The 15,934-nt window shown below is 38.8% G+C and overlaps 1 protein-coding gene across 1 annotated transcript in view; it reads right to left on the bottom strand.

Annotated features, from left to right (window-relative positions):
* LOC149010903 (2-oxoglutarate (2OG) and Fe(II)-dependent oxygenase superfamily protein) overlaps nt 1-15,934 on the bottom strand; it is a 101,768-nt gene that overhangs the window by 53,324 nt on the left and 32,510 nt on the right. Inside the window, exon 4 of the mRNA XM_089160402.1 lies at nt 13,148-13,220. Coding sequence (XP_089016528.1) covers nt 13,148-13,220 — 73 coding nt within the window. The remainder of the gene's footprint in view (nt 1-13,147; nt 13,221-15,934) is intronic.

The raw sequence follows: 15,934 nt of genomic DNA, 5'->3' as shown, positions 1-15,934 counted from the left end.
GCAGTGTATATATGTTATCTTAGAACAAAGTGTGTGTTTTGTTCTTTTATAAATTGTTTTTACATGTTTTTATGTATCTAAAAATTATTCTAATGATTATTTGGGAATATTCATGATTCATGTATGTATTTCAGACTTTCAGTGCTGTACATTTGAATCTTAAATGGCAACTAGTGCGAGTGGCGGCACTGGTAGTGGGACTCAGGACATTGCTTGGCAACATGGGGATCCACTGACTGCTGACAAGAAGAAATCCCGATGCAAGTATTGCCTCAAGACTTTGAATTCTGGTGGTTCAACCAGATTAAAGCAACATTTGGCTGGTGGTTATAAAGATGTTGCCAAGTGTCCCAGGGTTCCTTATGAAGTCCAAAAATCAATTGCACCAACTTTAAGGGGAGCGAAACAAAAAAAGGAAGAGATGGCACAAAAGCAAAGGGAATTTGAGGATATAGTGCTATCAAGACCTACTCTTGATGTTGATGAGGAATCAAGCGATGATGAAGAGAGGAGGAGGGTTATGGGTGTTGAGTCACGAGCCGAATGGAGACAGATGAAGGCTGCAATGGAAGCTAGCAAACAGTCCTTACATGCTGATAGTGTGAGGCAATATGAACAAACAAGGGGAGCAGGTGGTTCGGGGTTAGGGGCATCCATGCCACCTAGACATAGTTTTCAGGGAACTGAGACTGAGAGGACCGAAAGGAGGAGGAGGAAGACTACACATTATGATTCCACATTTGACCAAGACCCCTCCCTCTTCAACCAACAAGACATCTATCAAAGAAGCATTCCCTATATGTTTCTTTGGAGGTAGAGAAGGCAGTAGGGAGGAGGAAGCTAGGTTATCAATCAGCAAATTCATGCTCTATAACAACATTGCACCCAATGTAGCCAAAACACCATACTATCAGGGGATGATCAATGCAGTTGCTGGGGCAGGTGTAGGGGTTAAAGGCCCAACAGCTTGGGAAGTAATGAATAAATATTTACCCAAGGTAAAGCAGGAGGTGGATGAATACATTGAATCATTAAAAGAACAATGGAGTACATATGGTGTTACTGTGATGGCTGATGGATGGACTGGTCCTACTAGACAGTCCATCATTAATTTCATGGTGAGCTGCAATGGAAAGACATCCTTCCTCAAGTCAGTGGATGCCTCAGATAAGATCAAAGATGCTGACTACATTTACAAGCTTCTTAGGGAGGTGGTACTCGAGGTAGGGCCAAAGAATGTTGTCCAAATTGTCACAGATAATGGTGCAAACTTCAAAAAAGCTGGTGAAATGTTGATGAGGAAGAAGAGCAGCAGGATCCACCTCTTTTGGACACCATGTGCTGCTCATTCGATTGATCTTATGTTGAAGGACTTGGGGAAAAGAAAGTCAATCAGTATTGTGGTTAAGAGGGCTAGAAGGGTAAGTAATTTTATTTATAACCATGGTTATGTGCTGAAGATGATGAGGAACCACTGTAAGGGTGATCTAGTCAGACCTGGATTGACTAGATTCGCCACCAACTATGTAGCTCTGAAAAGCTTCCAGAAGAAAGTGGTGGGTCTTCAGCACATGTTTGCAAGTGAGGAGTGGTTTGGTTGGCGTGGATCTAGCCATCCTGATGCAGTACTAGCCCAACAAACCATTGCTGATGATTCCTTTTGGAGGCAGCTGAATAGGACACTGGGCATTATAGAGCCTATTGTGTTTGTTTTAAGGATGGTGGATTCGGAGAAGAAGCCCACAATGCCCCACATATATGCTGCCCTCCAGCAAATGAAAGAGTTGGTTAGAGCTGCTGCCCCTAGCACCTTCAAATCCTACGAGAGGATCATCGATAATAGATGGGAGATGCACTTGATGCATCCTTTGCACTTGGCTGGTGAGTCACTTTTAAGTCTTTAAGTTTTTGTTGTATACTTTAATTTAAATTCTTTATTTGTTATAACTTATAACTTATAATTTACAAAACAAGTAAGTTAGTAAACAACCAAATCACTAAGTCATTAACCAAATTTTTTATTTCCACAATGCAAGCTTACTACCTCAACCCAAAGTACCATTACAAGAATGATCTGGGGCTTGATGTAAAGTTGATGACTGTGGTGCAAGAGGTGGTGGAGAAGCTTGTGTCAAATCCCATCATGCAAGGGACAATTAATGGAGAGGTGAGAACTTATTCAATTGTTTCTTCAACTTCTTGCATTAGTGCATTAGCCATTAAGCATATACATGATAATAGTATAATACAATAATTGAAGAATTGGTGTACAGATCAGGGAGTTCAGGGATGCCTCTGGGAGTTTTGGAAAGCCTTCTGCAGTTGCAACTAGGAAAAAAACTGATCCTGGTAAATAGTTCACTACTCTATAAGTCATTAAGTCTATAAGTCTATAGACTATAAGTCTATAACTTTATAAATGATAACTGATAAGTTATATAAATATAAAGATTTGCTTGCCTAATGCATTCTTATTTTTGGTTATGCGGTTGATTTGGTGGTTTATATATGGAATTAGTGCGCCAAATCTCGGGGACATAGCAATTAAAGTACTCTCACGAGACTTGCTCATCCTCCGGTTGCAAGAGGAGGCTGGAGCACCTTCTCGCTCATCCATAGTAAGGTACGGAGCAGATTGGGGAGTAAGAGGCTCGAGAACTTGGTGTATGTGCATTACAACATGAGATTGAGAGTAGGGCACATACAAGATAATATAGATGACGACAATCTTGAACCGATTGAGTTGACTGATATATTCCACGAGCCCCCCGCAGAAGATGAGGAAGATGATGTCATATATCAGTGGGTTAGGGATCGAGGTGGCCCAATGCTGGATGGGCCAGAAGGGCAGCCTGATCCTACCATTGCTGCTGCTGTGGGCCCAGATGCTGTGGCTGAGCACCTATCTTCTGATGAGGGTCAGGCTGCTGTAGCGGCATCAAAAGGATCAGCTGTACCATTTGTGGAGCCCACAGTCGACTTCAAACAAGCGAGGTGACAACTAGTAGTGGGGATTCGGATGATGATGCCGATGATACCACCTCATACCAGACGGCCAAGTGGCCCAAATCGGACATCGAGTTTGAGTCATGGAGGCGATCGGGCTGGTCGTGTTTACGGTGGAAGTCGGCGTCAACAAAGGGAGTCATCCGACTCACCTCCACCCAGTCCGAGTCATCCGACACATGTGAGCCACGGTTCCCTATCTCTCGGACTTATAGTAGGAGTCGGAAGAGCAGATCAAAGCAAGGGCAGGGGCAACCGAATGATGATGCGAGCATGCATGATCTTGAATTGAACATGGGAAGCATGAGCCTAGATCAGAGTGATTCACAACAGCAGAGCCTGTCATCGGGGTACCAATACGGGGATCACAGCACCGGGTCAGATTACAGTGGGTATTCTTCTTATGGAGGTCATACTATTCCTCAAGACCCTTCACCTGGAGAGTATGCATATGGGAGTGAAGGTGGGTTGTTAAATGAGTGGTTTAGAAACCCGTACCCAAATACTCAACAACTATATGAACAACAACAACAACAATGGCTCTTTCACCCACCCACGATTGACGGTTATCCCAGACTGCTATTCCTCCAGTATTCTGACATGCAAACATATAATGATCATATAAACCGATATGTGACATACTTCAGTGATCAATTGACTTGGGAGTCATATGTGGCCACCGTTCAGAATCAATTGATGCGGAATGTTGAGTGATACTCTTAGTCTTGTAAGTTGTAAGTTGTAACTTGTAAGTTGTAAGTTGTAATCTTCTTAATTCTTATGGAGTTATGGTTGTAAAATTTTGAAGACATTTAAGTGTTTAACAATTTATTACTTTGAATCTTTGATAGTTTGAAGTTTGAACTTTGATCACTTGTTGACTTGATTCTTGAATACTTGATGTGTAATGTTATTATATATTTGTATTTGATACTTGATGGTTGATAAATGATAACTCATTAACTTGAAGTCTTGAATTACTTGATATCTTTACATAATTACATTACATGTTGTCTCTAACTCTCTAAGACTCTAACTCTATATCTATAATCTCTATTCTCTAAGACTCTAACTTTGCATTACACAAAATTTCGATTTTACACATAGGGTCAACGTAGGAGACATAGTTAGGGTTATTTTCTCACAAATCTAAGGCCACCAATGTGTTCAAAAGGCCTTAAATAGGCTAAATACCAAGTTTCAGCCCAACCAGAGCCCTAAAACTCACCGAGATGGGCTACCGAGACTACCGCCAATTTTCTGGCATATCTCGACCGAGATCTCGCCATCTCGGTCGAGATCTCGGTATTTCTGAGTAGCGAGATCTCCCACCATGTTGTTGAATACTAAATTATCGCCGATTTACTTGTTAACAAGGTTTTGAATATGATTTTTTTTGTATTGAATAAAGATATCAATTTATTGAACAGTTGTGAATGAAAACATACCTACCTACGGCTTAAGTTCTTGACTTTGAAGATAAAATTTTCATTTATCAGATTCCTTTTGAATTATGAATCTCTGATGTTTCTAAGTTTACAAAAAGAGTTTGTGTGACATTCTCTATAATTGACTTGACTTTCAAATATGCTTAAATTTAATTACAATTCTTCTCTCTACTTATTCTATTTCATGAATAATTTTAACTCTTTGCTGCTGGAGAAAAACCAAAGGAAAAAACAAATAAAAGAGAGAGAGAGAGAGAGAGAGAGAGAGAGAGAGAGAGAGAGAGAGAGAGAGAAAGAGAAACTTGGGGGAAAGACAAATTGGAAATTTGGAATGAAGTTTGACCATTGTCTTAGAAGCTAAAAATTAATTGAGAATTGAGATAAATCTTTTTCTTTTTCCCTTCGAGCTTACATATAATAACCATAATTTTCATCGAATAGCAAATTAAAAAACCCTAGAAATTTGGATTTCTCTATTTCTCTAAAATCAAAATGGGTATAAATAGTTAAATACATATTAAATATAAGTTTTGGATTATTTGTTGACATCTTTACTATTTTATTTTCCAAAACTGAGTTTGGAATTTAAGTATTTAATTACTTTAATATGTATTTTAATTACTACCTGTCTTACATTTGATATTTACGACCAAAGATATGGCCAAGTAAAGCTAGGGACAAGGCCAATTAGGGCCTGGGCCAATCAGGGCCAATTAGGGACAGGGACAGGGCCAATCAGGGTCAGGGCTAGGGACAGGGCCAATTAGGGCCAATCAGGGTCAGGGCCAATCAGGGCCAGGGAGAGGGCCAACCCATCCCGACCCGGCCCAATTAGGGCTAATTAGGGCGGGAATGGGCTTGGCTTGGCCTTGTAGGGCTTAGGGCCAGGGACAATAATCATTGGCCCTGAACTAGGGCCAAAGCGGGAATGGGCTCAAATTATACCATATAGGGCTGTGCTTGGGATTGCAAAAGCCCGGCCCAGCCCAGCCCAGTTGCAGCCCTATTAGTATCCTTATAAAAGTAAGTCCAATTTTTTCTGAAACCTAACCTAGATCGGGGGGGCAGGGTGGGTTGGGAGAGGGGGTGGGGATGTAATAAACATTAGTCATAATACAGATCTTCATTATCTAAATAAGCCTCAAACATGGCACCAAAGAAAAAAAAATAAGGGAAACTAAAGTTTCAACCAGGTGAAAATGGGAAACCTAGGTGGGAAACTAGGAAATTTCGAAGAATTTTAGGACTTTTCATGTAAGTTTTGACAGGTTTTAGGGAGTATTTTAGGGTGGGACTTTGCATATAAGCTAATTAGAGTATAAATAACACATTGGCACATGCATTTTGCTAGAAAAGTGCAAGTAGATATGTCATTCAATGTACATAACATCAATGTATAAGTCTGAAAAGTACATTATAAACCTAACTACTTAAATATATAACATTCAATATATAACTTCTAAGTTCAAAACATCGAATACAAAATTACTGATAATAAAAGGAAAGTACAACTTAGTGCCAAGAGGAGTGACTCGGTGGATCCATCCCGTGAGCTGAGTAGTACTATGCTTGTAACATCCTCTCCTCCAACCAATGAACATAGATATCCCATGACATTTTATACTTATAGTTGTCAAGGTAACCGACAACTGTAACTTTATAAGTATGGTCATCAACACGCCTAAGATAACCAGTCTAAGGGAATACGCAATTTGGATAGGGAAGTCCTGATGGAGGGGGTATTTGTCTTGGTATTTGGGGAAACATAAAAGAAACAAAAAAATCAAAAATTTGGGAAAACTACAATACTTGCAAGAAAAAAGTCCCTGGTTTCCACCAAATTTCCTATGTTTCCACGAAATTCCCAAGTTTCCACAAAATTTGGGATTTTTTTTTCTCATGAACCAGGTTTCGATAGGTTTTAACATTTCAACAGGTTTTGACGGTTTGGATCAAAACTTAGGATTTTTTTTGGTCACCCAAAGTTTCATTTCAAGGTTCCAAAAGTGCGTAATTCCGATCGAAATTTTGCATGTTTCGATCAAATTTTGTATAGTGCAAGGCACTGGGATTTGATTCAGTAATTTAATCTTCATCAATCCATTTTTTTTTTCTTTCATTCCAGGTGATATAAGACAAACCAATACTTCCTATCTCTTTTTCCTTTTTTCAAAACAAATAGGATGTAATGGGATAGACCTCTCCCTTACGAAAATGCACCAGGTGTCATAACTAATCCATTAGCAAAAGAAGTATGTCTACAAGATTCTAAGTCTTCCTCATGAAGGTCATAACAAGAAAGAATTCATTATTATTTCAGAATACTTCAAGTACATGAAAGGCCTAGCCTTTCAATGCAGGCCAACTATACTCTTGAGTTAGAGAGCTATTCATGAAATAGTCATTCATTCCAAATAAAAACTGATACTCTTGAGTTAGAGAGCTATAATCAAATACATGATCAACCAATGTTTTCCCAGACCTCATCTCAGAATCAAAGGAATAGATAGTAGAAGCCAAAAGTGGGTATCTTGAGCAGTAAGCACTGCTTCTACAGATTGGGCACACATCACCAAGTACACCTAGCACACCAAGGTTGAATTTTAGCAAATGAATTGTGTTGTCTAGTAAACTTGAGATTGCACCAACCAGTCATAGTAAAAGGTTTCAGCTAGCACCATCACCATCTGTGGAACAGAAGTCAATCAAAGAATTTGAGTTTTGAGATACAGTTTTTAAAATACATTGTTTCCCTACCCCCCTCCCCCAAATAAAAAAAAAGGTTTAACCAGAGAATTTTAAGTTTTGAGAAGCAGTTTCTTAAAACACATCATGCACCCCATCCTCTTGGCGGCAAGTGCAAATCAACATATATCTGATCCTACGTCTTCCTTATTCAATGCATGGTAAATTTGAGGGAAACAAAAATTTCGACCAGGTGAAAATGGGAAACTTAGGTAGAAATGGGAAATTTCGAGGAAACCGAGGACTACTTCGTGCAAGTTTCGACATCAAGTTTCAACAAGTTTTAGGGAGTGTTTTGGGGTGGGATTCTGCAAATAAGCTAATTAGAGTATAAAGAACACATTGGCACATGCATTTTGCTAGAAAAATCAATGTAGATGTGTCATTCAAAGTACAGAACATCAATGTACAGTTACCCCGAGAAGTATACAATAAACTTAACTACTTAAGTACATAACATTCAATATATGACTTATAACTTCTAAGTTCAATTCAAAACATCAAATAAACTCGACACACTGATCAATTCAAATACAATGTAACTAACAATAAAAATAAAAGGGAAGTACAACTCGCTAACTCAGTGCCAAGAGGAGTGCCTCGGTGGATCCATCCCGTGACTTTAGTAAATGTGCAAGTGACATCCTCTCCTCTGACCAACGGACATAAGCATCCCATTACATGTGATGCCTATGGTTGTTAAGGTAATCAACAACTGCAGCTCTATAGGTATAGTCATCAACAAGCGTAAGATATCTAATCTGAGGGAATACACAGTAAGGATAGGGAAGTCTTGATTCAGCCTCGGGGGGTAGGGATTGGGGTTGCATGCCGAAGATCTGTTCCACACATGTCTATGCCCCCAAGTTAGCATCCATATAAGTTGCACCCCTGTGCACATATATCGTCCTCCCGTCAAACGTTGGATAATACATCCTAGTCTATTCCACTAGTCTTTGTCAACCATAATCTTAAGGAAACCCCTGACCATAAGATACATGACCAGAAGCCCCAAAAGAAGATGCAGCATTCTCCATACCACTCTCATACAAGTGGGAATCTATTGCTGCCAGTATCCAGTATCCAGCGGTAGAGCCTCTTGACTCATCTAGACACATAGATACCATGGAGCCTGCCAAACTATTCACATATGTGGGATGGTAAGACCCGTACGATGAAGTGTCATCCTCATACCCATGTCTATGTTGCTCCCTTTCCCCTTTTTGCTGTAGGTGGAAGTACGACCTTGAGATGCTAGTGGACCGTGGTCGACATCCTAAGTAGTGTGGCTGAACTAAGTCTCCTCCGTGAACCTCAATGGCCCTCCCTATCCCTAACTCTCAACTAGGGTCACTGTTGGCTCTGGTGGTGGTGGTCTCTTCAGTGGTTCAGTTGAATCCTGATCACCAGGTCCATCATCATCACTCCTACTATAATCCCCACTACCAAGTCCAACATCATCATCGTCGTTGTCATCATCATCATCATCATCGTCATCATCCTATGCCTCACTAGCGAGTGGCTGAGTAACATCATCATCATCATCATCCAACCACACAATATTATTCTCACTGACAATGGAGGCACCGGGGTGTGGTACAAAGGGACGGCTAGGCTCAGTGTGCACTCTCCCATCTGTGGCTAAGAACTCATCAACATTAGCTCCCATCTCTCGTGCAATTTGACTACTGGGTCGACCTCCCGCATCATCCAACAGTGGCTCTCTAACCCACTCAAATAGAGGGTCCTCATTATCATCATCAATAGCAAATATGTCACCCAACTCAATCTTGTCCCCATTACCTCGATTCTGACCTAGCTTAATGTGCTCCTCTCTCAACCTTATATTATAGTTAACATATACACTTCACCCCCGAACGGTTCCACCTCTTAGAATGTATCAAATTGAATGTGCTCCAGTTACGCTCGCAGTCAGTGGCAGAAGATATCTGGGAGAGCACTTTTACTGCAATATTAATCAAGTACTTCGAGTCTAACCCGTATTTCAGCCACCACTCAGCTGCAAAAGACATAAGCAACCAAATTAATAACACTAAAAATAAATTGTGTAAAAAACTCAAAATTGAGTATCTAAGACTTAGACTAAGTGACTAACCAGGCGTGCTGTTCTCCCAAGCCTGAATAGCCACTTAACGACTGAAGCTATGAATAGCATCTCTAAAAGCCTTTAACTACAATAAAAAATTACAACATTAATATAAAAACAAGTAGTTATCTTAAGTACTAAACTACTAGTCATCTCACAAGTCATAACTCACAATCTTACCTCGTTATTAATTAATGTCTATTTTTCCGAATCCGGTTCCAACCTTTCCACTACTTGTTGGACTACCCTCAAATCTGTCCTCATCCCGAATTCTCTACTATAGTGGTACATGTGATTCAAATAATAGGCTATCAAACAAGCCAACAAATGAGATGGTAAGAAACTACACAACAACATACTAAGTATTAACTATTAAGTAATAACTTGAAATTTTTAATAACTTTCAACTCACCAACCAAATGCAATGGATGTTTCAACTACCTCTCCCACCTATTTTGGATGGTATCAAGGAATTTCTGATTGCCCTTAGGATATACCTTCTTAACCATCTCCCCCATCATCTCCACTGCAACCCATATATGTGGTAAAGTTGGTTTCTTTGTTGAACTACAAACTTCAAGACTCACCACAGAGTCTAGAAACTTCAAAACAACTTTTAGATTTTCCATAAAAGGTATCACTGGATATGATAGCCCGTGCTGTTCTCCCTACCAGTGAATCTAACTAGGGCCAACCAAACCACTCTTCAAATGCAAACATCGCACGTCATTGGGTTTTCTTCTCCTTAAAACTCTTCAAGGCAATCCAATTTGTAGCAAATCTTGAGTTACCACCACATATCCTCCTCAACATATCCAACGCATATCCATGCTTATATACTAATGTGGTCACATGTCGAGCCCGCAATACAACCTTCTTCACAAATTTAATTTGCCCCATGTCTTTCAGCATCAAATCAATACAATGTGCCATATAAAGAGTCCAGAAGAGCCTATAGGTGGGATTCTCCATCAACTTCATCCCAGCCTTCTTGAAATTGGAGCCATTATCAGTCACAATCTACACACGTGCTCGACTCCAACCTCTTTCACCACACTCTCCAGCAACCCATATATGTATTTTACATCCTTCTTGTAACCATATGCATCAACAAACTTAAGGAACATCGTCCCCCATCACAATTCGGCATAAAATTAATGATAGACTATCTAGTGGGACCGGTCCAACCATCACACATCACTATCACCCCATAGTGCCTCCACATCGGCTTAAGACCATCAATGTATGTCTTCAAGTCTCCCTTATGCCGTGGGAGGTACACATTACGTATCTCATATGGGGTTGGCCCAACCACCCCATATCAAGCACCACTGATCTCATCTACCATCGCCTTATAATAAGGCCCATGTGTAACATTTACCGGAACACTATGATATAATGCCCCACTTAGAAAAGGCCATCCCCACCTTCTCCTTCACATTACCCCACATATGCTTTAATTTCTTTTGTTTTGTCTATGGCCTCACAAACAAGTCGGGATCAGTGTGTAGTTTTTGCACATCGAGATCTATGGCAATGGGACTAGAAGCAGCAGATATGGCACTGGGTCTAGGTGCAGCAAATGTGGCACTAGGTCAAGGTCATGCGTGGTAAAGGAGCTAACTCTCTGACACTCTGGCTCCTACTCATTCTGGAGTTGCCTCCGCTTGCCCTCTCGAATCTGGATCTCTAGATGACCCTGCACCCATGGCCCTCTGTGTCCTCTTGATCTCATTGAGTCTATGAGACTCCCGACTTATTCTCAATACTCTCTCCATCTCTGCCTCTGGGATGATACATCATCTGGATCCATATTTTGCTCTACCACCTCCTATAAGCATGATGTCTGGAACTCATCTCTCTTTGCCTTCTTCTGTGCCCTCTTCTCTTGCCCTCCTATCACATATTTTGCCATTGCACTTTAACTTCATAAGGAACATTCAGGCATCCAACCACATTACGGATCTTCAGTAAAGTGGCCCCACCCGATCCAATCTTTTTCAAACAATATTTACACTCTGACTTCTTCCTATCATCCATCAGAGGCCTACCATGCTACCAAGCTATGTTTGATATCATGTTTATGAGTCTCTGAATCAAAAGTTAATCATCGTTAAAATACAAACCCAACACTTTAATTTTTAGCCTAAAGACACTAAACACACATTACTTGCAAACTAAGGTATTCATAAACATATGAAATTTTTTTCCTAATTAAAAATAATTTTTTATAATCAAAACATTTTTTATAATATTTATTAAATACAAGAAAAATCAAAAAAACATAGTAAAACTCTTCAAAAATCAGATTCAATCAATTACATATGTAAATCTACCTATTAGCGACAACACATAATAATTTCAACTCAACCCAATATGCTTTGAGCATGAAGCAAATAAAAAAAATGTAATTTTTTAGATAAAATTTAAAATCAGAAAAATAAAAAAATAGTAGAACACTACAAAGATCAAATTAGAGCCCATGGAAAAAAAATTTCAAAACATTCCAACACTAATTGACCATGAAGCATAGTTGTCAAAGCGTCCACCTAGGCTGCCTAGGCAATAAAGTGGTTTTTCAACCACTTTGTTTTGAACCGCTTAATTGACGCCCAATCTGCAAAGGAACTCCAAAGCCCAAAGTGACATAGAACCTATTTTTTGCTTCGGGGGCGCTGCCTCCACACCCCAGCCAGAGCAGGACCCCCGTACCCGTCGGCAACAGAATGTGAAGCATAAGCCATACTCAACATCAAGAATTAATGAATTAGTAAATGCCTAGGCGAACGCTTTGACAACCATGGTTTGATGAGATGAACTTATGTTTGGGTTCTTTTTTTGAATAATTTTTCATAATTATGATTCTTGAATGCTTTTTTTTTTGGATAAATGTGACTATTGAATATTTGTTTAGCTTATTATAGAAAGTAGTTGTATTGAAAATAGTTTAAAAGTAGTTATATGAAAAAAATTGACCCAACCGCTTTGGTCGCCTTATTGTCGCCCAAATGCCTAGACAAAACCCCCAACCAATTTGTCACCTAAATGCCTAGGCGGAGCCCAAATCGCTTTGGTCGCCTTGCCGGTTTGACAGCTATGCCATGAAGAAAAGAAAAAAATCAATAGGGGAAACTTAGGTTACCTTGCAACAAAGCTTGAAAATAGTGAAATAATCCATCAAGAAGGGCCTAAACCAAAAAAGCAGTGCTTGAAAGTGCTCAAACCATGAAAAAAAGGTCAAAATCAGTGGGAAAAATGAGATCAAAACCTCCCGGTTTTGCCTTGGTTTCGCACACAAAACTCTGCGAAAGCAGAGTTTTGATCGAAGAAGATGACTTTTTATAAAACTGAACCGGCTGGTTCAGCCAATTTGGTTCAGTTTTGACTCAGTTTCAACTCAATGTCGAAATTTCGACAGTTTCGACCCATGGTCCAACCGGTTCTATTCTAATTTCGACAGTTTCGATTAAAACTTGGGACTTTTTTTCTATCCCCTAGTTTTTCGTTTCGACCTTCCCAAAATGAACTTAGGTATGATTACTAGAGCTCTATAACATTGGCCAGCTTAGGAAACTGTCATAATTCACCACTATTGCAACACAATTGACATGTTTCTATATGTTGACAAGATTAAATTCCCTAGCCTTCAATACACACTAATATCCCATAAAATCCCTGTTCTTGAAGGTAGAATTTCAAAACATATCGACATTTCATTAAATGTGCTTATATAGGAAGCAAGATGTAATTTGTTTCAACCAGAAGGTCCAGAACTATGTCTCCAAATACAATTTAGAGCAACTTCAGCAAGTGAAATGTATTCAAAAAGGTGTTTGCGCACCGCAAAGTCACGTTGTTTAAGATAAGTCCTATTATCATCACTATGCCATCCAATGCTTGCTCCTCTGCTCCAGCTGATTTACAAAAGAAGGTAAAGCATAAGACTGTCATTTAGTAAAAGATCAAAGCAAGGTAACAATAGCTCCAAAGGCATCATCATGTAGGGGCCAAGAAAAGATACATATTATGCAACGGAGACCAAATTAATTGATACTTCGTTAGTACATAATGTTACACAAACATTTATAATAGTGAATTTTCAGCCAAGGCTCTTTCATGATAGATGTGCTCTTGATGCCAGTCCAGCCCAACAGAAAGCAAAACAACTACAAAAACAGATAAAAATGACAAGAACGAAAGGCATGCAAGGAAGGCTTATTAGAGAACACAATCACAGTTTGATGCATAGACTACAAGAAGGTAAGTAGAAATGCAGTTCTCAAAGTAAGAGATGAGCTCTGAGGCAATGTTCTAAATTGCGGTTTCAAGGCCAGTTTCATCCCAGACCAGAATCAGAAATCACACAGATTTCAACTTAAAATAGGTCAAAACATGGTAGATGCTTTTCTTCCAGCGAACTTAAGACCTAGGTTTCAAGGCCAATAAATTGATTTTATTTTTTCAACCCAGGTTTTTGTGCTTTATATTTTTTATATTTCCCACCTATTCCATGAATTAGTTTCACCCGGAAGAAGAAAAAAATATCCAAATTGTACCTGTGGTCTCAAGCAAAGTTTGCTAGGTTATGTTGGTTTACACTAGCCCAATCCTGAATTACAAGCATCAAGTCTAATTATAATTTAGCCACCAGAAATGTAAATAAGTGAGAAACAATCAGAACACATATGAGAATAGAAAAACAAGCATAAAATCTCAGCAATAAATTCCAAGTAGAGTTTGTGGCAGATCTATTTCACACGCTGTGATTGAATAAACCATGCTAGCTCCACCAAATGCACTACATATGTATCCCACAACATGTTTTCACAGTCCATGACTGCCCACTGATAACCCCCCCCCCACACACACACACACAAACACCACCAACAGACATGTCAGAGGTATCCCACCTAAGAAATGGCTCACTGAGACTAATCTGGGAGGAGCCAGCACAAATTGTCGGCCCAGATACAAGCTGTTGTTGGTGAAGGATGAACGACCCTGATAATCAGTACTAGGGAATGAGCTAGAAGATCCACCACAGCCACCAAACATCAAACCAAAGCTCATGAAGGATGCCCCCACCATACCCAATAGTTGATCAACACTTGTGTTCCCTATCAACATTAAGGCAGAGTATGGTTCTGTCTTGTGAAGGAAGGTGCTTGTTTGCAAAAAAAAAGTAACTGCGATCGCACGGTATCGTGTAGCTAATGGGTCAATCTCAGGGAGATATATCACTTTAACTTAACCCTCTTAATGGTTATGCAAGAGTGAGAATGTTCAAATTTGTAATTAATTAATCAAACTAAATTAACGGATCTAAATAAGTGGTCCTAGCACATGCATCTAACACGATCGAAGTGGAAGTAAAAATAAAAACAAACATATCTAACCATTCACCATTTAATCAAAAAAAAGGCATAAATAAATAAATATAGGAACAAAAATTGATCATAATAAAAATAAATAAATAAATAAAAGGGAGGTGATCCGACTATCAACTCTGGATCGAGGGAAGGGGAGTGCAACTAAGATGACTTTAATCATGGACCCTTCGTTGTACCTTACGGTCCACTAATCGGGGGAATGGATATAAAAGAAGAAGAAAATGCAGAAAGTAAATAACAGAAAAAACAAAGGAATAAATAAAAGGGAACCTTAACCAACGAGAGGAACGACTGTAGGCATCTTTGATAAGGACCCGGGGGAAAGGGAAACAGTAAATAAATGCTGAAAAATAATTCCTAAGTTAAGAATATAAAGGGATAGACAGAGAAGGGGAATGGAGGGGGAGAGAAGATTACTAACGAAAGATATTTACTTGCATCTTTGAATCTTGAATAACAAAAAGGAAACCTTGATCGATCGATTCGAATCTCAACCAACCCTAACAACCAGATCTAGAATGATTTAAATCTGCAGTTGCTAGACCCAGAAAAAAAAATGAATCCCCGATTCCCTTAAAACTTTCACTTTAACTTAAAATTGAAATTACATTGATTGAAATAAAGGAAATACTTGCATAAAGGAAAATAAATAACTTGAATAATTATCACATTACATAGAAAATTTGAACCTAAACATTGAATCTAAAAAAAAAACCAGAAGCCACCAAGCAATCAAAGAACTAAAGAAAACCCAAACAAACTAAAGAGAAAAGAAATTGTAGAAGGCCTAAAAAACTAAAAAGAAAAGAAAGTGCAGAAAGCCTAAAAAACTAAAAAGAAAAGAAAGTGTAACCTAAGTCTAAGAGGAAAGGGGTATTTATAAGGGTTAGAAAAGGGATTACAAAAAAAGAAGAAGAAAATAATAATTGTGTAAAATTAAATCAAACAATAGAAAATAAACTAATATATAAAGAAAGAAAACTGGGGTAGAAAGAATAGAGGGAAAATAAATAAATAAATAAAAAGAATTTTTTTGAATATGGAATAAAGAGAGAAAAACATAGAAGGAAAGAAAAAGAAGAATAAATAAAGTGAGTTAGAAAGAGTTGTGGGGAGAGAGTGAAAAACATGGAAAGTTTAAGAGAAACTTTAAGAGAATAAAATAATTAAAAAAATAGAAGGTAGAGAGAGAAAAGTAAAGTGAAGTTGGAGAGAGAATGAGAAGAGAAGGAAACGTG

The sequence above is a fragment of the Hakea prostrata genome, chromosome 7 (genome assembly GCF_041222555.1).
Source record: "Hakea prostrata isolate BN-2017 chromosome 7, UWA_Hpros_2, whole genome shotgun sequence".
Lineage (NCBI taxonomy): Eukaryota > Viridiplantae > Streptophyta > Magnoliopsida > Proteales > Proteaceae > Hakea > Hakea prostrata.
Note: the sequence above shows the minus strand (reverse complement) of the source record. Positions and strands in the feature narration are given on the sequence as shown.